The sequence below is a fragment of the Biomphalaria glabrata genome, chromosome 10 (assembly GCF_947242115.1).
Source record: "Biomphalaria glabrata chromosome 10, xgBioGlab47.1, whole genome shotgun sequence".
In the NCBI taxonomy this organism is placed as follows: Eukaryota; Metazoa; Mollusca; class Gastropoda; family Planorbidae; genus Biomphalaria; species Biomphalaria glabrata.
Genome location: NC_074720.1, coordinates 12,717,807 through 12,743,657, shown reverse-complemented (window position 1 = coordinate 12,743,657; position 25,851 = coordinate 12,717,807). Strand labels below are relative to the sequence as shown.

The window sequence follows — 25,851 nt, the reverse complement described above, 5'->3', positions numbered from 1 at the left end:
CTCTCTCTCAAACTTGCTGGTGTGATCCAAAGGAATTTTTATGTAATTGGTTGCAGAAAATGTTAAAGGGTGTGCCACAGTTGTTAGTCCCAGTATCTAAATGGATTGACTCCTTATTCATCCTCAACTTTGACTCCTGAAGCATTAGATAAAAAAAAATGCAGCAAAGGTTTGACATATTAGTAAATGAATTTTTTTCTACTAGGATGATAGTCCATCAGAAGATTGGGGGTTTTAAATCTTCAACTTTAATTCAGTTTAAGAGCAATTTCGCCATTCTTTATATCTAAGCCACACATCTGCTCTATTTGTTTGAACTAGGCTATTAGAGAATTCAGAGTATTTTGTAGAGGATGGGAACTATGACAACAGTTCATCTATTTATATCTTTGATGCATACTTCTTCAGAAAATGCCTTGATTAATTGTTTTATTTGTTTATTTCAGATGTATCGTCTGACCATTCGATCAACAAAACCAAGTATTTCACAGGCTTTAGGAGCACTTCTAGAGACTCAGTTTTAATGTTGTTACAAACATGTATCCCCACACCCCTATTCCATTCTCTCCCTTTAGCCCCCCCAAATGTTTTTTTTTTATATCAGTTCGATTGTGTGCAGGTCACTGTGATTCAATTGTGGGTGAGCAATAAAGTTGCTGTCATCTTCCCAAAAACCTACACATTACGACTCACCTTCCTGCCTCCTCTTTCTCTTTTTTTTTAGTATATGGTAATTTAAGTGTTCTTAGTAAGCCTTGAGTTTTAGTCTGGTGAAGGAAGAGGTACAGGGACTCCAGACTTGTTCGCATTAAGAAAGACCTGCTTAGTGATTTTTATGTATTTTTATCATGTATTTGTTGATTCTACTTCTTTTCTTGGGGCTGAATACAATATCTTTTTTAAGCATTTTACTTGATTCAAGTGTTCTTCAAGTTTTTATAATTTTAACAGGATCAAAGATTATAATTTGTTTAGTCTATCACCTAATAAGATTGTAATTTGTTTAGGCTATCAACTAATAAGAAAACATTTTTTTTGTTTGTAACTAATTGCCTTAGTACTCTTTAAACTACAGTTTATTTTCTGTGAAAGATTTTTGTTTCAATTTCAAGCTTTATAACCATTCGTTAATTTTTCTTTATTTATTTGATTCAATACAGTCTAAAGATGCATGCATTATTTATTGTTTTGTTAGTTGCTCCATATTGTGTATATGATTCATATTTTGTAGGTAGAGGGAAAGAAAACATTTTCTCTTCCATCCTGTACAAAACAAATGTTAAGTGTGTAGTGCCTAGGTCCTAAATGTTTCTACAACTCCCTTAAACATTGTTACTGTAGGAATTTTCTTCATGTGGATTTCTCTGTATGCATATAGACAGCCATTGTTTAGGGTCATGCCATCTGTGTGTTGTCAATTTCTGTTTTTCTTCCCATATTACCTGGATTATTTAGTCGCTTGATGCGCCACATTGTGTTACTTAACTCTAACCATAACTAGGGCGTTGTTTGTTTACAATTTTGGTTAGTTTTATTATCATTTATTACATACAGTTTGATATCATTCTTTGCCCCCCCCCCCCAGCCCAATATTATATCACTGACAATGCTCATTCTTATCTTGTAATCCAATGTGATATATATAGAATACCTTTTTTTTTTTACTATGACTGTTGAATGGATAGATTAAACATGTGTTGAAATGTGGACACTTTGATGTTGTGATATCATTGAAAGGAACTTAGGCATTACCTTTTAATAATACCGCTAGGCATTACCTTATACTAATACCGCTAAGGAGGGTATTTGCCACTAAGCCTAGTAGATATGGAAAGTGTGTTTAGAAGAAGTTGATGGTCGTTTAGTTTGACTAGAATCGAACTATTTTTTTTATTTCATTGTGCTTTGAGATTTGTTTCCACATGATTGACTTTGTAGTCCAATTGATGTAGTGAAAGTATGTTACAAACTCATAATGTTTACAGAGGAGTGTCTACATATGTATGTCTAAACGTGCTGTCATAATACTACTGAAATTTATTTCTACTAACCCTGCTGTACAGGAACACACACACTTTTTTTGGGGGGAGAAAAGGAGAAGGGGTGAAAAATTTGGTTTTGTTTTGTTGTTAAAGAGGTAGGGCACTTATGTCCCTTGAGCCTAATGAAACCAAAGTTAAGCCATTGTCCTTACACTGTGTTTGGATAGAGACAGTTCAAAAATTTAAAAAAGGATTATATGACTAATTTAACCCTTAAAGTGCTGAGCCGTTTTACTATGAGTGCATACAAAATGGAATAAACTACCACACACGTTTTAAGGGTTAATCTGCACAATAAAGGGAGGTAACATTGTTACTGTCATGTTCATTACCCCTCTCTGTGTTGATCTACTTTTTTTTTTCTTCTACTTAACATTCCAAAGTTTCAGTATCATTTTGTTTCTGGTTATGGTCAGTAGCTTCCATGATTTGGGGGGTTGTCATCTTAGTTTGCACTTACTATACACCTCTTGCTTTGTGAAACGTCATACCAAGATGAGAACATCTTGCAGCCTTCTTCTTACTTCATGTGTAGCTTAGCTTACCGGACTTAGTTTTTTCTTTTAATGCTGAACTATTAATAAAATATATTACCCGAAAACAATTTTTTTAAATAGTTGTAGTTGAAACCAACTTTTTTTTTGTATTTGTGCAATATCTACTTTAGTGCATGTTATCTTTATAAAGTTATCCCCCTTGTATGCTAGCAATAAACACCTAATGTTTCCAAAATCTTCACGAGTTCAAACAGTAAATGTTTATGCATTTTGTTTCTATTGCAGTTATGTTCCATTATGTTTTTGTGTAGAGCTATTTGTTGTTCACACAGAAGATAAGCAGGGTCATTGCTATCATTCAGCTCTACTGTCTAGTGTCAGGTCATCCATTTTATTTTATTTTTTTCACTCATGTATTCAATACTCAAAAAATGAAAGAAGACAAAACGTTATAATAATTCATTTTCAATGTATCAGAACTATAAATTGGATTTTTATTTTTTAAACATTGCTATTTTATCTGTTTATCTTGATCAGTAACAGCCCATGTAGCAAAGTTTTATTGGATGGATGGATGGTTATCATTCTAATTTCAAAGCACAAACATTGTAGACTAGACGTATTCCAAGATGGACCAAAATATCTCTGATTAGGTAGCTATTACATGTACACATGGATATAATTTAAAATATCTCTAGCTTATATTTTGTTTCCAGGAGTTGAGGAATGTTTACAATTGAGATCATTTGATAGTGATGTGTGCTATATGTGAAGCAAGCATTTGAACTTGGAGATTGTGGGTGTTGGTTAATATCAAACATATTCAGTGCTGGTATTCAAGTAATTCGCCACCATATCTAAGTTCCATCCAAATCTCTATAAATTTTGACCAGAAGGCCTTTAAACTACACCGTAGCGTAATAGCCCCTGAGCTTTTTGGGTTGTTGTTTTTGTATGTTTTAAATGTTCACTGCTTATGCCAAACTACTAAAGTAAATTAACATTTATAATTTGATTGTGAGTGGTCACTTGAGGGTTAGCTTGCCTAGTTCAACATTTCTTACCAAAATTGTAATTTATTCTTCTTTTTTGAACGATATATTTGTAGAAAATAAATGATTGTCATGGTCATATTGGGATTACCTTTTGTTTTTTTTTTACTTTAGATATCTGCTATAGAATTTAAAATGTCAAATAAAACAATACATATATAAGCTTTTCTCTAGCTTTTTTTTTGTTATGGATACTAGAAGAATTAGTCAACTTGTCATTTATTAAGCCAAAACAAACACTGACAAGATAGGTGATAGTGATATGACTGTGACAGAAAAAAAGGTTTCTATTTTCTGTATGTGATATGTAATTATTGCTAAACACTTGTGTATGTTTTGTTTTGAGTTTCCATGTCGACTGGGGCCTCATGTCTTTAGAATGTTATCTGTTCTATTGTATACAGAACTTTCAAATAAAATCACTGTCCACCTTCTGTAGTGCCACACATGTAGCACTTGTTAGATTTTATGTGTACATTATTTGGAGAACTCATGGAGCAGTACATAAAGCTATTTATCTATTTGACTGACTGCTAGGCTGATCAGAATAAACATAATTACTTAAGATAATACAGATTTGTCTTGTAGAAAGCTTATATAAAAAATGTTACCTTTTAAGACTAAATTTTTTTTTTTTTTTGTAAATTGACATAACTTTATTTTTTACTTTTCTTAATGAAGATAGTTTTTTTTTTTTTTTTTATATTTGATTGAACATTAAGGGGGAGAAAGCAGTTAGTTAAAGAGTTCTATTATAAAGCTACTGAATTATTATTTTTTTATCCTTTCTATTAAAACTCATAATTTTGGCCAGAAAACCCAGGAACTGGTGCATTCTACATTTAATAGAATTTGGGAATCAGATACACAGACATCATTGGACCAGTTGGTGAAGTATACAAATAGTTCTTCATTGCTAGGATGTAATTTAGTCTTGCTATCACTTCAAGATAATAGATATTCTGTCTGATACATTCTTTGTTTGACACTTGACTAGGAATAGATAACCATTTGTTATAGTATTTGTTTAGTTATTCGTGTAACACACACAATACTAGAGCTTGTCAATGTATACTTGACCACATTACGTATGAAAGATGTGTAGATGTCTGTGTCATGTCATTCAAACATAATGTCACAGATTATGTTCTGTAATAAAGATGGAGAAAAAAAACAAGTGGCACCTCTGAATTGCATTGTTTCTAGATATTCTCATCAAGAAAGTTATTCAAAGTGTTAGATGTCTTTAATAAGTTTGGATCAGAAACACATATTTTTGCCTGCAGTGATTTCCAAAAATATACTAAGAAATGTTAAAACTCTTTACACAAAAGTGAGCAGTAGATGGTTTATAGTATAGTATTGTTCCAATAGTAGTAAAGAGCTCATTGGGGTGACCAGTTCTTCTGGTTGGATTCTAATTCAGCAGCAAACATCAGCAACATGAACAAGTGAAATGTCAAAAGGCTAAAAATATGTCATTCTCATTTATTTTTTTTAATTAATGATGATAGTCAAACAGAATTGTATTATTAAGATTATTAATAGACAATGAATAATATTGTGATAACGGTGGTGGCGTTGCGGGTAGGGGTAATCATGTGTGTAATCAGCGCTAGGAGAGTGGTCAACCATGATGATGGGCGACACTTCAGAAAACTACTGTGGTCTGGACACTTACCCATGCAATTCACAAGCGATTTTGTCAGTCATCATACAGAAGGAAGGGGCGATGTTCAATCTTTTTCGGGAACCCTACATAATGGGCGAAGGAGTTGCCAATTGTACAGTATTGGCTGTTATTAGACATTAAAGAGTCACATTATTTGGAGCCTGAGTTGCCAATTGTACAGTATTGGCTGTTATTAGACATTAAAGAGTTACATTATTTGGAGCCTGAGTTGCCAATTGTACAGTATTGGCTGTTATTAGACATTAAAGAGTTACATTATTTGGAGCCTGAGTTACCAAATTATTTGAGCTGCCTGTGCAGTGTGTTGCAGAGATTCTAATAGAGAGATAGGACGTAGAATTGAAATCATTAGTTTCATTTACTGAGCAGCTAAACGCAGCATGGAAGCCTTCTTCCAAATATGCCCTACCTCACATGTCCACACAAAAGATAGCATAGTGCACTGAGAATAATATGAGAATGGAAAACACATTAAACAAAAAGCAACTTTTTAAAAAAAATGTTACAAAACTTAATTAAAAGTTAGTCCTTTGTCTATGAAGAGAAGCACTTGAACAAGTGATTTGCTTGCTTACTATATGCTTGTGCATGTCTCAGCAAGGTAGGCATAAGCCTGGGTAGCTCTTACCCTTTTTAAGTTACTTTCTTTATCACAATGCATTTGCTTTGCTTGAACACATTTGTTGTGTCTGAGTCTTTTTTTGCAAGCATGCATTGCCAAGGTTTTGATATTTTTTATTTAGTTGCTTTTCCCTAGCAAAAGTGTCTCTTTTAGTCCTATTTTCCCTAGCAAAAAGTGTCTCTTTTAGTCCTATTTTCCCTAGCAAAAAGTGTCTCTTTTAGTCCTATTTTCCCTACCCTTAGTTGACTCATGGGGAGGCCATTCCATCCCCTGCTGCTAGGGGGAATGGCCTCCCTACTGAAGCTTTGCCTGAATTAAGTCTTAAGGATGATAATCAGAACTGGTTACAATGTTATGCTTAATATTCTTTGGTTTGGTGTTGAGAATTTTTCTGGGAGTTAAGCAGGAGCTAATTAAGCTCTTGTTTTCTGACATGCCTGTAATTTAAAAAAAATGTTTCCTCTACAGCAGTAATGAAAACTAAAATACAGCCTTGCAGACCTTTAACATTGGTTGATGATATCACTGGTCAGGTGGTATGTGCTTTGGACCATTATCACAATGGTCACAAGTATGAACACTATCTGCTTCCATCCCAGCTGCTAGGGCACTACATGTGTCAATGTCTACCAAAGATGCACTGGCTTTAGCATTTGTAAATTTATAGGAGTCACAAAATATGTTATATATTTTATATATTTTAAAAGGCAGTTTTTTACAATCCAAGGTTTTAAATATATAAACTATTTTTCCCCCAAACTGCTTTTAAAAAAAAGCATTCTGTAAGTATTGCTCTTCAATTCTTGATTAGAACAAAAATTAAATCTTTTTAAAAATTCCAAACAAGAAGTTCAATTTTTAATTTTATTTTAACAATATCAAGTATAAACTCCAAACTCTTGACTAATTTATACACTTATATTTAAACTATTTACAGATTTAAACAGTGATTACAAAAACTGAACGGACTTGACAAATTGTACACAATTTGAGTTAGACAATATTTGTATTAGAAAATAAGCCATTCTGTTGAAATAGATTGAGGTCCTCTGTTGCTTTTTTTTTTGCTCACCCTATATACATTTATAAGCTCAATTTGTATCCGAGGATTCTGTGACAGTTTCTGAATTGGAATCTGATTCTGTTTCAGGGGCAATGGGTTTACGATTCGCTGCTTTCCTTGGTTGACTGAGACTTTTTTTAAGGCGTTGGGGTTGTCGGTGTTGACTGTGGGTTGATGAGATAGAGCTGAAACCATCTGACCGAACGGCTGAGGTGGGTCTACTTCCAGAACTATTTCTTGGGGACTTCAATGTGGGCCAGCTGAAGAGTTTTCAAATTAAAGAATTACATTATTTCAGACTCATAAAAAAAAAAACAATAAATATACTGATTTAAAAAGTACTTATAAAATTTTATTTTTTTTTATCTGCTGCATAAATTAATTTTTTTTTTTTTCATAAACCAAATGAACTAATTTTCTGTAAAAAAAAAAAAAAAAAAAAAAAAAAAAAAAGCAAAATAGTGAACAGAAAGTTTTAATATTTTAAGTAAATTTTTTGTCATACAGATCTTTTTTTTTTTTAATAAATATATCAGTTAGATCTAAGAAAAATATATTTTAAAATATATACTGCATACTCTACATGACTAGCAAAATATAAACTAGATATGAATGATCAATTAAGTTTGAAGTTACTTTTAGGGAATACATAACTGCTATGACAAAAAAATAGTCAATACAAAAAAATATTTAATAAAGCATGAAACAATGGTAAAGCAATCATTTTTGTTTGGAAAAGGGGAAATAGCCTAAATAGCATGCATTCAATTAAAACACAAAAGATGTGATTCGTGTACTGTCTTTAAAGTTCACCATTTTCTGTTGGAATCTTTAGCTGTGAATGAAATATTTGAAAAAGAAACTTAAATGAACAAATTTCATGTGACAAAAAAAACTTGAGAATGAAGGGGGAAAAAAAACAGGTTGACAATGGAGGGAAAAAAATGTAATTGTGATGAAAAAGAAAAAAATCTCTTTGCAGAAATCAAATCTTGAAGCTTTGAGAGACAGTTTACCTCAGACTTAATCTCTAATGTCTTCAGATGGTCTGGAGTAATAAAAAAAAATATTTGCCAAACAGAATTTCAAAGCACATCAATAATGCACTTTTTTGTTTTGTTTCCAGAAATTTAAACAATTTCTTTAATGAAATCAAAACAACTTTTACCAATAAGAAAAATTAGAACCAAATATTTTAAAGTTTTTTTTAAGCAGAAACTATTTTCTGACATCTTTTCTTTTCAACATAATTTTTACAAATTATATGCACCTGGCTGAGTTTTTAAAAAATACTGTTTAAATTAAAACATGATTAAAAATAAGACTAAGACTATTAGAGCATACATGACTACTTCATCCTGACTTAAAATAGTATAAGTAACATGGCCAGCATCATCATCAGGATTCAAAATAGTCAAAAATTCTATACAATTTTTTTTCCCAGATACGAAACATAATGACCATTAATACAACTAGTAAATCCAAAACTATTAACAGAACGAGTTGCCTGTATCACCCAAGAAAATAAATGACCAGTAGAGTTAAGTTTCTAACATGTATTATTAGATTAACACATAAATATGCATAGGATGTACAGATGTACAATACTTAGCTTCTTTTTTTTTTAAAAGAGCGTCTGTAATTTAAAAGAGAAAAGAAAAAAAAAGAAAAAAATTTTTTTTTGAAAAACGTGGATATGTATCAGGATCTTTAAAATTATTGTAACTCTTAAATTATCATGGTTACATAATACAGAGATACAGTATAACTGCTTGGATGTGCTGTATGTACTTTTGGAGTCAGACTACAGCTAATAAATTTGAGCCATGACCACTTCCATCCTCTATCATTTGGACTAGGATATAATAATAATCTTCATTTCTGAAGATACATCCAAAACATATAAAACAAAACATGACAGTAAAAGATTGATTGATTGATTGTTGATTTGAGGCACATCGGCACAATTTAGGCCATGTCGTGCCTGCAGTCCCCCGAGGACTACTCTCTCTCTAAACAGCAAGGGCCAGATTCTATACAGTAATATAATTAAAATTAAGGTCTATTCACAGTTAAAATAGTAAAGGTAGTAAAAATTTAAATATTTGGTAAAAATCTAATGTAAATAGTGTATGTTCACAAATTCAGAAATCACATCTTCGTAGATAGCCCCACTTCCCGAATAAAGCCCAGTACCTTCCCAGGGTCGACATTATTAAATAGTGTTTTTAGATTAGTGGCTCTAAAATGTTTCGCCCTGACATCCTGGTATCTGGGGCAATCAACGAGGATATGTTCCACGGTGAGGCGAGAGTCACAGTACTCGCAAAGTGGGGGCTCCTCTCTCTTCAGTACAAAAGAGTGCGTGATGTAGGTGTGGCCAATCCTAAGTCTGGACATGGTTGTGCTACCACGCCTTGTCAGACCCTTAGATGTGGGCCGCCACCTGACATCCGCCACAATCTGCCTGAGTTTACTGTGAGTCTCAGCCTCCCATCGGTTCTGCCACTCTCGATAGGTGGCAGAGGCAATACTTTGTCTCAGGTCCGAGTAGGGGATTTGGGTTCCTGACACCGCATGATTTAGGGCTCTCTTTGCTTCTCTGTCTGCGGCTTCGTTTCCCTCAATGCCAACATGGGAGGGGACCCAGATGAAGGTGACATCCCTACGGTCGGCTGTTATTAGGTCCAACAGCTTCAGGCTCTTATGTACCAATGGGATGTCAGTCTTCATCCGCCCCAAAGCTTGCAATGCAGATTTGGAGTCGGAGCAGATTATAAATTTCCTCCTTTCTGATGCTTTTACGGCCATAAGTGCAAGCAATATTGCGTGCAATTCGGCCGTAAAGATGGAGCAGCCATCGGGGAGTCTACGGGAGATTGTTTTGTTCCGAAAGGAGCAGGCACACGCGACCTTTCCCTCCATTTTGGATCCGTCTGTGTAGATGGTGCCACAATCTCCGTAGCTCTCCTGCAGTTCCCTAAAGTGGACTTGTAGTATGCTTGGGTCTGTATTTTCTTTTTTGAAATTAAGGAGGGATAAATTTAATTTGGGTTTATTCATTAGCCAAGGAGGATTCTGAGGGGTTTCTATTTTAGAGATTTGGTCAATGGGTGGGGTTAAATTTTGGATGGGTTCTCTCATTCGAAGGCCCAGCGGCTGTATGACGTTAGGCCTTCGATTGTATAATTCTACCTCTGTGGGGTTAAATATGGAGTCAAAAGCAGGGTTCGTGGGGTTGGATTTTAGCTTGACTATATACTGCATTGCAAGCTTTTTCATTCTTATATCCATGGGGAGTTCTCCAGCCTCCACATGGAGACTTGGGATAGGTGATGTACGAAACGCGCCGAGACAGAGACGCAGGGCAGCATTTTGTATTGGTTCCAGTATTTTTAGGTACGACTTCCTTGCTGCTCCATATATTATGGATCCGTAGTCTAGCTTGGATCGAATTAGACTCCGATAGAGCAGCAGCAAGGTATCTCTGTCAGCTCCCCAGTCCGTATGGCTGAGTACTCTTAGTATGTTTAATGACTTTTGGCATTTCTTCTTAAGTTCCTTAATGTGGGGGAGAAAATTAAATTTGGAATCTAAGGTGAGGCCTAAAAATTTTGTAGTTTTCACGACAGGGATCTTCTTTTTGTGTATAAATAGTTCAGGGTCTGGGTGAAGTCCCCTTAGATTACAAAAATGCATACTAACTGTTTGGAGTCTGAGAATTTGAAACCATTATAGTTTGCCCAACCCTGAATTTTGTTTAAACATAACTGTAATTTCCTTTCTAAGGTGTTCATGTTTTTCCCATAAGTAAGAATGACAAAGTCATCAACATACAAAGAGCACTCTATGCCAGGGGACAGCGCATTTATGATGCTATTTATTTTAATGTTGAACAGGGTGACTGACAGAATGCTGCCCTGGGGTACACCCATTTCCTGGTCATGAGTGTCAGAAGCGGAGTTGCCCACTCGAACCTGAAATTTTCGATCTTTCAGGAATTCCTCCACAAAACGGGGGAGGTGTCCCTTAAGCCCCATAAGCGCCAGGTCACGTAGAATGCCATGTTTCCATAGGCCTTTTCTATATCGAAGAATACAGCTACTAGATGTTCTCTTCTGAGTAATGCATTTCTAATATAAGCTTCCAGCCTTACCAGGTGGTCAGTTGTTGTCCGCCCCTGCCGGAATCCGCACTGGTAGTTTGAGATCACTTTATTCCTTTCCAGGTACCAGACCAGCCTACTGTTAATCATTCTTTCCATGGTTTTGCAGATGCAGCTTGTTAGTGCTATTGGTCGATAGTTAGCTGGGTCAGAGCCGTCTCTTCCCGGTTTAGGTATCGGTATAACTGTGGCTTTCCTCCAGCTGTTTGGGAAAGCGCCTGTTTGCCACACACAGTTATAGACCCCTAGCAGGACTGCCAATGAGGGTTCGGGAAGGTGCTTGAGGAACTGGTAATGGATTTCGTCTTCTCCAGGCGCTGTGTCATGTGACTTGTCCAGCGATTCCCTCAGTTCCTCAAGCGAGAACGGTTTGTTGTAGTCTTCATTGTTCTCTGACCTGAAATCAATGGGGTGTCTTTCCTCCCTGGTTTTGACTTTTTGGAACTCTGGCGTGTAGTGTGCAGTGGATGATTTTTCTGCTATTGAGGATGCAAGGCAGTCAGCTATTTCTCTGGGGGACGTGACAGTTCGTCCTTGATTTTTCAAATGCCCTATTGCATTTGATTCTTTCCCTTTGATTCGCCTTACTGCCTTCCAAACCGCTCTAGCAGAAGTTTTGGCATCCAGACTGCCGACAAAATTTCTCCAGGAATTCCTTTTGGCTGACCGTATGGTTTGTCTAGCCTTTGCTCTAGCTATCCTGAATAGCTTTAGGTTTTCCTGGGAAGGATTCTTTATAAATGCAGCCAGTCGTTTTTTCCTATCACCAATAGCACTTTTGCAAGCTGTATCAAACCATGGTTTGCTAGGCCGTTTTGGATTTGCAGAGGTTAGGGGTACAACTTTCCTGGCTATACTTAGTAGCTTGCTAGCAAAGGTATCAGCTGGGTTCTGTTCATGGAGGATATTTTCTGTGATATCCTCAGAGCATCTTTTTTGGAATTGTTCCCAATCGGCCTTATTCAGTTTCCACCGCTGAGGTCGTCCCAATGAAGGGAGATTGTTAGTAATGATGATTGGGAAGTGATCACTTCCCCGTAGATCATTGCTAACTGACCATTTAAAATCGTCCAGAAGTCCGGGGACGCATACGGTGAGGTCAATGCATGTGAATGATCCAGTTCCTGGGTGCAAGTAGGTCGGTGATGCATCATTAAGTATGCATAAATCATGTTGGAGGAAGATATCCTCCAGCATACGACCTCTTGTGTCGGTGTTGTTGGATCCCCACATGGTGTTATGGGCATTGAAATCCCCAAGGATTAAATAAGGCCGGGGGAGTTGTTTCAATAGGTCCTCCATGTCTGTTCGGTTTAATGGAGCGCCTGGTGGTAGATACAGGCTGCAGCAAGTGATAACCTTGTGAAGGGTTATCCTAGCTGCTACGGCCTGTAGTGTGGTCTGTAGTTCTACCCTCTCATGGGGGATGCTATCCTTCACAAGGATACAGACTCCACCTGATGCTCTCTCTGCATCCTCAACATTCTTGGTGTAAGCACGGTAGCTTCGGAAGCTGATGCAATCTTTTAGAAATGTTTCCTGTAAGCAGACAGCTACAGGAGTCTCAGAGTCCATCAGTAGCTGCATTTCCTCGTAATTGGCCTTGAGGCCTCTACAATTCCACTGTACAATTCTGGAATCCATGGCTTATTCTAGATGACCTACTTGGAGCTATTTGGCCTTGGGAGGCCCCCGGGGGGGTTTCCCTTTATTCCAGTGACCTTGGTATTTTTATTCTTGGGTTTGGATGGAGAGGAGGACAACCCCCTTTTGGGGGAAGTCTTTCTCTCTGGAGAGGGGAGATCCCTCTGGTTAGAGCGGAGGTTATTTCCTCCTCTCTCACCTCGGGCATCCTCTCCGCTTTGATTTCTCCCCTTAGGGAGTTGGTCAACCTCTAACTCAGTAGAGGTTGGGGTGTCTGGCTGGGTTCTCTGAGGAGAACCTGTGTCAGACATGATGTCTCCGGGTTCTCCCGGAGTATTGGTTTTGACATGCTGCTCAGTCTCCATGCTCTCATCAGCGAGCACAGAGAACCTGTTCTTTAGCATGACAACAGGGCTTTCTTGTTTCTTCAGAGGTGTGTTCTTTGGCGGTGTTTTCTTCTGAGTTGGGGGAGGAGGAGGGGGTGGTGGGGTCAATGTGTCCGTCTGTGTGGCTATGGATCTTCCTTTCTTAGCAACAGCCTGGGCGTAGGTCTTTGTCAAGCCGAATTGGCCCTTGGGTAGGGCCAGTACAGCCGATTTCGCCTGGCTAAAGGTACATCCGTTTCTTGCCTTGTACTCCTGCACGGCAACCTCCTGTTTCCACACAGGGCAGTCCTTGGAGTAGGCTGAGTGGCCAGCTTGACAGTTTGGGCATTTGAACTGGGCTGTGCAGCCCTTGTCCTCATGACCCTCTCCAGCACATCTGGCACACACAGTGTTCCTCTTACAGACTGCCGCGCCGTGTCCATAACCCTGGCACTTGAAGCACCTCATGGGGTTAGGTATGTAGGGCCTCACTGGAACTCGTAGGTATCCTGCCTTCACATACTCTGGCGGTGTCCTAGTTCCGAATGTGAGGATAATAGTGGCGGTTTTGACCTCCTCACCCTCCCTGCGCCTGGTAATGCGCCGGGCATGGGTGATTCCTTCAATGCCCTCCACTATTTCTTTCTCAGAACATTCCAGTAGGTCCCTAGAGCTGATTACACCTCTGCTGGTGTTCAGACTCCTGTGTGGCATGACTTCCACTTGGAGATCACAGAGTCTTCTGCATCTTAAAAGCCCATCAGAGTGTGTCTTGCTGTCTACTTCTACAAGGAGTTCCATTGTTTTGTGTAGCTTAGACACACTCTTGGGCTCTCCCACTACTGACTTGAGTCCCTTATAGATAATAAAAGGGCTCAACTTGGTCAGGCTTTTTCCCTCCTCTGTGCATCTAACCACCAGAAATGATGGCCAGGTGGCACAGCTTTTTGCGACCTCCTCTTTTTTATCCTCAATTCGTCGTTTCTTGCCCAGACATAGGTCTGGGGCAAGTAGTTTTGTGTGTGTTTTTTGGTCCATATATATTTTGGTTAATTCGGCACCTGTGCTCCCCACCCGCCATCGAGTCCAACAAGGGGACGGGCCATTCGGATGTCCAGAATGAGCCCGCCAGGGCTACACAGGTGCTATACTCAGTCAGCTGCTACATCGGACATGTGTCCAATACAGCAGCTCCCTGATTGACCCTCCAGCCACCGCCCTCCAGCATAGGTCGACGACCTATGCTGGTAGCTCGGCATGACCAGCCGGTTGACCCAGAGCGGGCCATCTGGGTCTCAGGTCTAGGGGAACTTGGAGCCAAAGTATTGTGTTGTTGTGGTTTATCCTCAGATAGCCACCACTCAAACACCAGGATCTCTTTATCCCCCCTTACCCGTCGCAGTCCACGGCAAACGGACTGGTCTAGGACGTAGTGAGAATTTAAAGTTAAGGAGACAGTGTGATGATCAATGAAGGCAGACTTAGGAAAAGAGGAGGCAGACACAATGATAGAAAAGAAGTAGGGCACTTTTGAGCTCCAAAAGTGCTAAGGAAAGAGGAGCGCAGTTTAACGTCATGTCTCGGGACGATGACAGTAAAAGTAATTAGCATAGTTCCTTAAGCACCCTTTTTAGATCTAACAAACAAGATGTAAATAAAGCTCCTTTGCTTCTATAGCCAACGGTTCCAGCACTACCATTAACCATCTTTACTTTCACAACATGTCAGGTACCCTTTAAGAGTTGGACAGATTCTTTGGGGGTCCTAAAAATACAGATATTCAAAATCCCAGTCTTCAATTGGATTTGAACTTGAGACCCTCAGCCTGAAAGCCAAGCACTTGACCACTGACACCATGAATATTGCCTAGGTATCAAGAAATACTGCACTCTTCCTTAATTTTCAGAATTGAAGACAACGCTTTATGTGAGCAACCAGAGTTTGTTATCTTAATCCCGATATTATTTGACTTACAAAATTGTTATAGAAGTGCTATACAAATATCTAAATAAATATAACAACATACATTTTATTTAGAATAAAACATTGAAACATTTATTGCTAAGGAAGATGATCTTTTGAGCTTCTAAAAGCTATTTGCATGAAAAATGGATAACTAAATTTGTGTTGATATTTGTGAGCATCCACTAAGCTGAGGACATCGCAAGCAGAAAATGTGTAGCAGCCAACAAAAGATTATCTTGTGAATATTGAAATGAATCATTGAATTTTAATATTTCAAAATTGTGTATTTTAACATTTGTTTCTTGTGGGCATTGGTATTCCTGCATTGCGATTGGTTGCACCTGCTTACTAAAACAAAGCAGCACATTAAGCAGAGCTAAAATAAAAAATCATTATGTGGTAAATATTATTTACATACAGATATTATATAAGTCTATATATATATATTTATTTTTATTACATGAATACTAGTTGCTATTTAATACAAAGAAGCAGTTGAAGCAGTTCTGCAGTGGGTTTAAAATGGTCTTAAAAATATTTCCCTTTCAAATATATCTAGCACATCTTATGTCCCTCAAAGTACTTTCATTCATTCATTGAGAGGAAAAAAAGACTTTGTAAAGTAAAAATGAAGAGAAATTTTAAAAATAAATCAATATTAAAAGTTTTTAAAATTAAAAATAAATTGTTAGCAATAAAATTATATCAGTGTAACTTAACAAGTATCATAGTTCCAAATGCAGTAAAATGAAATTAAAATTTATTTAAATTATTTTTTTTAATAAAAAAAAAATCAACAATAAAACAAAATTATTATTTTTTATTTGGTGAACTTATTAAATTCTGGTATTGAAAGGAGGTTATGAATGTTGATCATAACATGAAGCATTAAATTTAAAACAAGTTAACAAGTCATACCCTAGAGACCTTTGGAGGCTTTCTGCAACGAAGGGTAAAACTTAGCATGATTATTAGTGAAGCAAATTGTAAATAGTGTCTTGAACTGGCTTAATATACAATGAACCCTCTAAGCATATATTTGATGAAGTGATCTACCACAAAATGCCAAACGCCATTTCTAAATGCATATTTGAAACACAATAGGCTACAATAAGAACAAGAACTCTTTTGCTTAGAAGGAACACTGAACACTCCTTAATCATTTTCTTTCATGCAAAACAACAGAAAAGCAAATTACTAAAAGAAAACTTCGTACCAGTATACTGAAAAATTTAAAATCTTGATTATAATAACAGATTTGGGAAAAGAAAATAATGAAACCTATAGCAAACAAATTTCTAATTCTTATGTCTTCATTTGTCAAATTATTTTAAAAATTGCAATAAAAATATTTGAAAAGGGAGAAGAGAGAAAGAAAGACTGTAATGGTGATATTCTTGGAAGTAACTAAACCTTGAACCATGTCAAGGTCATTCAACTTCTATAAATGGATTTATAAATATACTAATTCTGTGCACTGGATTTATTCACAGATTATATGGCATATAAAATAAACAATTTAAAATCTCCGAATAGATTTCTATTTAAAAAAAAATGAGATTTCAGAGATGAAGAATTATAGAGAAAAAGAAAAAAGCATGAAATACAAATATTAAAACATGCAGCTCAAAAGACCAAGGCCACATGAAGCATGCCAGAAGAAGTGATATTAGATTCATTAACTTCTCTCACATTTTTGTTTGATGACTTGCACTTAAAATTAACATTTAAAAGAAAAAACATGTGAAACAATCATTATCATGCTTGGGGTGTTTTTTCAGGCTGGGCTATTAGTAGTGCAAAATGGATAGCTTTCCAAGCTATAAGCTACTTGTAGTTTTCTTAAACATAAATGGCTAAAAATAAATTGGTCAGTACAGTAGAACTCTAAAAACGCTGCCAATAGGTGCCCAATGTTTAGTGAATGCCAAGTTATCTGGAATGGGATTGAGAGAGAATACAGAAAATACAGTACTGTACTTGGTATTGTTTAAGAATACAAGAGAGAATAAATAAAAAATTTTTTTTTAGAAAATGTAATATCTTGAGTATTCTGTATTTTGATGTTTCATTACAAAGACAGATGGAGAGCTCTTAGTAAGAATAAGGGTCGACAGATTTTAAACACAGAGAAAACCCTTTACCAAGGACAGGCACAAGATGAAAAAAAAAAAGATCCCCAATGGAAAAACACTCTGTATGGATAAGATGTGGCACATATGCAGGTCACAAATGATTTGCATTATCATGTGAAACACTGCACTCATCCTTATCTTGGGACTTGAAGACATTGCCTTACATAACTAAGACAAAGAACAGTAACACAGACACATCTAGTTCAAAATACTAAAAAGCAGTTTTTTTTAGAGCCTTTCAGAGCTTTTACCATGCCACATGTTTATTTTCACCTTTCCAGCATGCAACCAACTTATCCAGACTGGGTTAGTGTTGCCAAGTTTTCAGAACTCTACTGTACCACCAAATTATTAGACCTAACAGTTTCAAACTTTACCTCATGATAAGTTCTAAATTAACCCTATCTAAACCAAAAAAAATAAAAAAAACACAATGCTGATTCTAATACCAACCCCTAAACCTTTTAATGGCTCAGAGGTTGATTAACAAATAGTGTAAATGGAGTGGCTATTTCTATTGCATTACCAATAGACACTATTCTTCAGAAATGTGCACAATATCCATAAAGTGAAAAGAAAAGTCCGATCCCTGTCAGACTCTTAAGATCACTCGGTTAATACCAAAGGGAATGCTAATAACAATTATTAGATACCAGTTTATTTGTTCTTCGCGCATCTACTGCGAGCATGCAGCTCATAAGCATCCAAACGGCTGCAAATACAGTGTTAGGATCATGCAATATAGATGCTAAAATACTTGTGTGGTTAGGCTAGTAGTGATATGGTGAAAAAATTAACTAGACCTAGTTATATGATAAGTGACAAATGGACTTAAATGCTCCTACATCATACATCAGTTTTCAAAGTGCCCCTAAATACTGTTACATTTAGCTAAAATTTAAAAAATTGTTAATCTGTATAACAATAAAAAAAAATTATTTATAAGCATTTTCAGCATTAAAAAAGTTTTTGAAAAATTAATGATGTGATATACTCAAAAGGTATCTGGTTAGGGTCAAGTCTTTAAAAAAAAATTAAATACATTGAAAAGCAGTTGAAGATACTTACGCAGAAAAGTCAATGTCTAAACCTTCCAGAAGCTGAGATCTCTCAGGGAGGCGACCTTAAAAAACAACAAAATTAAACGTTGATATTACAACACTAATGGTAAAAAGTATCAAACAGCTGACTGATGATAGTATTAACTTTACAAAATTGACATGAGACATTTAATGCACTGACCTATATGAGAATTAATTGAATCAGATTTGGCAATAGCCATTAAAAACCCATAAAATGAGATTCTTGGAACACCAAAGAGAATTTCTCGCAGAGAAGAGTCAGGGGGAGTGCTGAAACAAGCAAGAAAAGATTGTGTTTCATTTTTTAAATATAAAAAATGCTTATCGTGCCAATGAGTAATTAAGATCAGAAGGGTTGATTAAATCTTTAGCTCTCAAGGGAGAAAATAACACAAATTTCACACCAACCTGAACTCAGATCTACCAAGTAGTGGATACACAGATCTAAAAAAATGCATCGAATCGACTCCATCAGATGGCAAATGAGGGTTTTGATGAACTTTAACCTCATCTTCTCCTGAAGTAGGCACTATGACTGGATCTCTTGGACTGTTTAGTGCTTGAAGTTGACTTTGGTATATTTCATACGTTTTTTCAAGGAATTCTTAATAAGACAATTGGTCTATTAAACACTTACTGTCATTATGTACATGATCAGTTTAAAAAAATATGCAACTAAAATTTAAAACCATAATAAAAATGTAAAAACAAATATGCACAAAAAAAAAAGTTACCTTCATAGTAAAACTGGATTTGAAATGCATAGACAAAATCAGAAAATGAAATAAGACAGTCCAAAGCATCATCAATTAAGACTATTCTGAAACCAAATTAGACAATACTGGTACTGAACAAAGACAACAGGAATAGTACAGGAAGTTTCTCAGAATATTCAAGTAACTAGTAAATGCATAAATCTTTGAAAGAACTGAAAGTAGAGGACCTTAAAGCAGTGTCACGTTTGTTTTGATTGTATAAAAAAAACAAGCAAAATATATATATATATGTAAAAAAAAAAAAAAAGCTTATCTAAGAGGAAGAACTCCATATTTACAACCATACATATTTCCCCTTTTCAATATCAAACAAATACATTAATTTGCAATAATAAATAGGTTAATTTTTAAATTAATTCATCTTTTTTAGGTACAATAAATAATTAAGAAAGTTTCAACTTTATGCAAGAATGGATGTGGGAGAAATAATCTGTTCAAAAATTTTGTACAAACACACACACACAGATAGAATAAGTTGATCTTAGCTTTGTAAATAACATGAAAAACAATTTTACAATACAACTAAAAATAAACTCATGCATCTCATTAAACCGAGATGGGAACTAATGCTACACCCTGTCCCAATCATCTTTGCCTGACTTCACAGGCTGCTTCCGAATTCCCTTTGCTTTCACACCAACTTAGCTCATTTCTTTTCTGCCTTGATAGAGAACAACATTGGACAGATAATTAACTTATGTCATCCACCCCCCGCAGCAGTAACCCTTTGTTTTTGAGTCTTACATTTGGTTTGGGTGGTATTTTCAGAAGATAAATTTGATGCCCATTGCCCAATGTAAACCAGGGATCCAGGTTTAGGAGAAGAACAGAGTTTTTCTTGATAAAATAAAACACTATCCACTCATCTTCCAGCTCAGAGAATCAAACTAAAGAAGCAATTTTTTTTTGCTTAGTTGTAATAAAGGCTTCAAAAAATTCACTATTCAATGCCTCAAGGAAAACATTTCAAAATAAATGATTCACCTTGCTGTTTTCTGCACCAATTTAAATGGGAAATCTGGACAGAGCAGTCTGACTAGAGAATTGTATTCTTGAATACTGAGAAGATCTGGGAAGAAAAATTGAGATAATGTTTAGCATTTTTATGCATTATTCATTTGAACTAATTGACAGATTGGTCTGAAAAATGAATTAGCATTTTTTTTTAAATTGTACTCCAAAAAGTACTTGCTTGCACTTACCTCCCTTTCTACCTATTTGACGAAAACATTTCCAAAATAACACCACAAATGAGGCTCGGTTGTGAGGTGTACTTCTAATGAAGCTGAACTCTCTGAACATTGTGTGATTCCCATCCCGCACACTGGTGAAACTAGTCATTGAGAAACAAAATGAAATACAAAACTTATTCATGACAATATTAATTTGGCTTTGATTTGACTAGTTTCCAGTACTACAATCCTCTTACTATTCAAAGAAAAACCTTGCTGGCACAACTTTTGGGTTTTGGTCTCTGTGTTCTAGTAATTGCTGGACGCTGTCTTCTAGGTAAGTGATGATGTTGTATTTGGCTGGGAATAAAATAACAGTTATTGAATAGAGCATTGACTACATCTTTACAAAAACTATTTGCTTATATATTACTGATAGCAGCTTATGCCAGTTATATAAATGACTAGTTACCAAGATACTGTTCTCCAGTCAATGCAAAGTTGTCATCAGACATTCCTGAAGGTGGTTGTGGTATAATTGAATTTCTGTTTTAAAAAGTTGAAAGAATTATTAAGAAGGAAAATATAAATTATAATAGAATTAAGTTTTTACTTTTGGTAGAAAATTACTACATTCTATTTTTTTTTACCAACCAGTTACAAATAATATTTTTAAAAATACAACCATGCTCTAAGCAAGCCTTAATCCCATCTCTAACCATTTTTTTTTAAAACATGGACTCTTTTTCCAGTTAAAAAAGACTCTTTTCATGTTGTTAGGTTGTTTTTTTTTTGCCAATGGTTCTGTGTAATTTATGAAGATGCCTTTAAGAATTTAAGCATACAATACAGTTTTCTGGGTTTAATTAAATTTAAAGTTGATAAATATTTCAGAATGACAATGGACTAAATAGCATACACTGTTAGAGAGAATTGCTACAAATTTATCCAGTACCACTACTCAAAATATTGCTTAAAAGTTATGCTTAAGATAACAAAACACATAAAACAATTGGATCTTAAATCCATTAAAAACAAGCAAATGATGTAATAATTAAGATGTACAATCTACACATATTGTAAATCTCCAAATGATTAAACAAAATTATTATACAAAACAAAGAGACAATTTTCTAGTTTAAACACAAAACTCTATCAGAAATGATGCAGACTACATAAAGAATTGTGTTATTGGTGTGATGATGGTCAGTTGTTTTACTTGTTCTGTTAACTTGAAATTTTTTCAGAACAAAAAGACGACACTTTTTTTAAACAACCTCCCACATGAACTGTAGTGTTCCTATGCAAAATTTTGCAGTTGTGCGAAGGATCTACTGCAAATAGCCAATTTATATGATAATACTTTATAAAATTAATTAAAGCCTATAGATGAGTTCTTGACAATGAGATTTAAATTGGATGCCTTTTTACAAAGCTTAAATCAACTCACTCTGTCTGTCTGGTAAAAAATTTATAAACATTTTTCTGACACCCAATCTCGGATCATGCTGAAATTTCGCACAATTATTTCTTTTACCTGACAAGACAAGAATTAAAAAAAAAAAAAAAAAATTGACCAATTAGTTAATTAACTATTGAAAATTGATTATTTGATATCTTGTCCAAGGGAAATAATTTGTACTTGACTGAAGTCGTGGTATAAGCAGTATTAGTCCCCTTTATAGGACCCACAATATAAAACTGTACGATCTTCTCTAGTCATATAACTTACTAGCAGAGTGGTTAGTACCAGTAGGAATGGGCCACGAGTTTGAATTCCTGTTGTTCCACCCAGATATTCCTTTCTTTCTCCCCCCCCCCACCCCCAAGACCAAAGAAAAGGGAATCCAAAAACTATTAGCCAACATCAAACCTAATAAAGCATCTGGACCTGATGGTATTCCAGCTAGATTACTCAAAGTACTAAGCAATGAGCTAGCACCAGTGTTCAAAATACTTTTTCAGGCATCTCTTAACCAGGGCAGAGTACCAAGGGACTGGAAAGAAGCTAATGTCACCCCTCTATTTAAAAAAGGAGAAAAATCAGACCCAGGAAACTACAGACCAGTATTGCTTACCAGCATCACATGTAAAATCCTAGAACACATAATATGTAGCAACATCATAAACCACTTAGACAAACATAATGTCCTTACTCCATACTATACCAACATGGTTTTAGGAAATATAGATCATGTGAAACAACTAATAGGACTAATTGATGATTTTTCAAAAGGTTTAGATAACAGTGAGCAAATAGATGCTATCTTACTAGATTTTTTCAAAGCTTTTGACAAAGTTCACCACCATAGTTTGCTTAAAAAAATTAAAATATTTGGCATTGATGGTCCATTGCATTAGTGAATTAAAGATTTTCTGATAGGGAGAGAAAAAACTGTAATAATAAATGGCTCTAAATCAACACTGATAACAGTAAACTCAGGTGTACCTCAAGGAACAGTCTTAGGTCCACTACTATTTTTAATTTACATAAATGATTTACCAAATTGCATTAGTTCAGGAACAAAATTCAGATTATTCGCAGACAATTGCATAAAATTTAGAACAATAAAAACAACACAACATACAGAAATTTTACAAAGAGAATTAGATGAATTACAGAAATGGGAATCAAATTGGAGCATGTCTTTCCACCCAGAAAAATGTCAGTTATTAAGAGTAACAAAAAAACTAAAACAAATTAATTCCACTTATCTTATTCATGGTAAACCAGTAAAAACACTGACTAAAAACGCAAAATACCTAGGAGTTATAATAAATGAAAAACTGTCATGGAATCCCCATATTGATGATGCTATAAAAAAATCAAACAAAGCATTAGGGTTTATTAAAAGAAATTTCTATAAATCAAATAAGAACATAAAACTAAAATGTTATTTAACCTTGGTTAGGCCAATAATAGAATATGTATCCTCTGTTTGGGACCCCTCAACTCAAGAAAATATTAAGAAACTGGAACAGACACAAAATAGAGCAGTGAGATTCATAACAAATGAATATTCACATTTGACTAGAGTAACACCTTTAGTAAAATCACTAAATTTAGAAAGCCTTCAGGACAGAAGACTCAAAAGTAAAGTAGCAATTATACATAAAACACTGAATCATAATCTTCAAATGCAAAAACAAAATTTAATAAAATACTCAGAAAGACACAAAGATAAAGGCACATTCCTCATTCCATATGATAGGACAAATTTGTACAAATGTTCCTTCTTCCCTAGTGCTATTAGATCATGGAATGGGTTGCCTGAGCTAACCAGGAAAACCAGTGACTTTGCAGAATTTAAGTCATTGGTTAATATGCATGATTGAATGCATGACGCGTAGGACGTAATCATCTTTTTTGAAGTAACGTCTGTATTATATAAGATAAGATAATATTTCCCGAGCTTTTAGAATCATAGTGTATTGACAAATGACAAAGCTAAAAGCATGAAATAACGCTAAAAAAAATAGGTAAAAATATTATTAATCACACAGATTTATTGTTGTTGGTCTAGATCTATTACTAATTTAATTACATGACTAATTGATACATTTACACTTTGTATAAGTTTTTTTTTTAAAGTATTTTTATGTTTTTGTTTTTAAGTGTACTTTTTTCCTCTTTAGTAAGGTTTTTTTTTTTACCTTTGGTGGGCATGCAAGGGTCTGGTAACCCTTAAAAATGAGTACGATATAAAATGGTACCATTTCTGCCTACTGGCACAATCACAGTGTCAGAATCAACTGCATATTTTAAGATAAAACATTGGTTAAAATTAGATATACCTTGTTATAGTAGTAGGCCTAGTAGTAGTACTACTAGTAGTAGTAGTAGTAGTACTTGTAGTAGTAGTAGTACTACTTGTACTTTTTGTAGAAGATCTAGATTTTTTTATCTTTTTCATGGTCTAGACTCTAGATTAGTAGATAATTAAGATAATTAGTATTATAATTAAGCCCTAACAGGATAAATCTAGATTAGATCATATTAGATGTACTAGACTTGCTCGTTGCTATTTTTTTTTTACTATTTTTTAGACTACCGAGTCTCGAGATTTGTCATTTGATTTTGAATTTGGAGTGATGAGTAATGTTCATCGATAGTCTAAAAACCAAAACAAAAGCAACGTAACAACACATCTCATTAAACCTCACAATACCAAGAGCTAAAAGCTGAAATTGCCCACAATAACTAGAAATACTAGATCTACCTGATTGTATAGACTCTACCACTAAGTTCACTAAGCAAGTATATATCATGGCTTGTGACTGTCAATATGTGCGATGGCAGCCATGTTGTCTCTAAGCAAGCACGAAGCTCTCTACGAATGAAACACACTCACGCCAAATAGAAATTAAATAAGAATAAAATTACTTCACTGGCATATATAGATATTACATCATCATCATCATCAACTGTTCCTTGACTTTCGAACCGTGACAGTTCGCGTAACATAAATTCCTCCAATTTTCCATGTCAGCTGTTCTTAGTAGGATATCAATAGAGAGGCCGGTCCATTCTTTTAAATTGTCCAACCAGCTTTTCTTTCGACGACCCTTTGTGCTCCCTCCACTGAACCTTGAAGGATGACTTAAGGCAGTGATTCGATTCATGTCTTTAGGAATATTGACCAAACCATCTCAGCTTTCGTCTCTTTTCTTACTTATAAATTGGACCGACCCGTAAATTCTAGTTTTACTTTTTTCTCCACCCACTCGCCAAAACTCTTGTCTTAACAAATAGTCATTTTTACTATACTTCTGCTTTTCGGTTCTTATTTTTGGCTTGGGTCCTTTTTTACATCTTGCAAATCGCAATGCTCACATCAGTGGCGTAGCTAGGGTGGAGGCATTGGGAGTCCAAATTTGAAAACCCCCCCCCGGGCCCCCCACTCGAAGAGTCCCTAAATGAGTGTCCAACATTTTTTTTACATTAAATATTAAGACAATTCCATGTTATCTTGCTATTCACGTTGTTATGTAATTTACTGACCATGTTGCATGTATTCCACACATTAGACTTATGTCTAGGCCTATATATTTATTAAGTACATTATCTCGTGTCATGATGTCGAATGCAGGGACCCTTAAAGAGGTCAGCCCCGCCCCTCTTTTTACAATTTTAATAAAACTGCCCACTTTTCAGCAATCCCCTTTTTGGACAGTATGTTTTAGTATATGATAGATTTAGTTGGAGAGGCGCGCTTTAAAACGCCCACCCAAACACAATCACTTCGGACTTGGCACTTCGATATCACATTTCTCTCACCACCCTTTTCGCCCCACCCCATCCTTAAATTTTTATCATCTTTTACATCTAATTTAAAACTCTCCTCTCCCCTCTCCCAACCCTCCCGTGAATTCAATTACCAGTAGGCCCTAACTCTTACCTACCCCCCATAGAAAATAGTCCTACATACAATCTCTGAGTATTAAACTTTTCATCTCTTTTCGAAATAGCTCAAGGGCTCTCTGGGATGGTCTTTGGAACGAAAACTTGTATTATTGTATCCTGCGCATCAAACGCTCACATAATATTTTGGCCGAACCTCCTCCCCCTATCCTATTT

The 25,851-nt window shown here is 35.5% G+C and overlaps 2 protein-coding genes across 7 annotated transcripts in view; one reads left to right on the top strand and one right to left on the bottom strand.

The window, feature by feature from the left end:
* The window catches only part of LOC106054406 (AP-2 complex subunit alpha-2-like), a 29,965-nt gene extending 25,940 nt beyond the window's left edge, over positions 1 to 4,025 (top strand). Inside the window, exon 24 of the mRNA XM_056042971.1 lies at positions 447 to 4,025. Within this exon, the coding sequence (XP_055898946.1) occupies positions 447 to 524 (78 nt within the window). The 3' untranslated portion in view covers positions 525 to 4,025. The remainder of the gene's footprint in view (positions 1 to 446) is intronic.
* Positions 4,026 to 6,762: 2,737 nt separating this feature from the next.
* LOC106054413 (centriolar satellite-associated tubulin polyglutamylase complex regulator 1-like) lies at positions 6,763 to 24,615 on the bottom strand. Of its 6 annotated transcripts, none has more exons than XM_056042972.1 (11): positions 24,069 to 24,202; positions 20,746 to 20,819; positions 20,531 to 20,633; positions 20,304 to 20,434; positions 20,086 to 20,170; positions 19,060 to 19,145; positions 18,734 to 18,929; positions 18,486 to 18,595; positions 18,312 to 18,366; positions 16,801 to 16,821; positions 6,763 to 7,229 (listed from the first exon to the last, which is right to left on the bottom strand). In XM_056042972.1, exons 1-11 carry the CDS (start codon positions 24,185 to 24,187, stop codon positions 6,998 to 7,000), a joined length of 1,212 nt encoding a protein of 403 aa, XP_055898947.1. In that variant the 5' UTR covers positions 24,188 to 24,202; the 3' UTR covers positions 6,763 to 6,997. The 6 variants fall into 6 exon arrangements, with proteins under 6 accessions (XP_055898947.1, XP_013065702.2, XP_055898949.1 ...); XM_013210248.2 differs by lacking the exon at positions 24,069 to 24,202 and adding an exon at positions 24,494 to 24,615 and having other exon boundaries at positions 6,765 to 7,229; XM_056042975.1 differs by lacking the exon at positions 16,801 to 16,821 and adding an exon at positions 16,027 to 16,066 and having other exon boundaries at positions 7,054 to 7,229.
* Positions 24,616 to 25,851: the final 1,236 nt, after the last annotated feature.

Bases quoted from the DNA above. Each gene is read 5' to 3' on its own strand.
- LOC106054413 (XM_056042972.1), bottom strand. From the start codon at position 24,187: ATGAAAAAGATAAAAAAATCTAGATCTTCTACAAAAAGTACAAGTAGT. The intron at 19,146-20,085 runs GTGAATCATTTA...ATTTGGTTTCAG, and splicing joins TTGGTGCAGAAAACAGCAAG to AATAGTCTTAATTGATGATG. The intron at 18,367-18,485 runs GTCAGTGCATTA...TTGTTTTTTAAG, and splicing joins TTCAATTAATTCTCATATAG to GTCGCCTCCCTGAGAGATCT.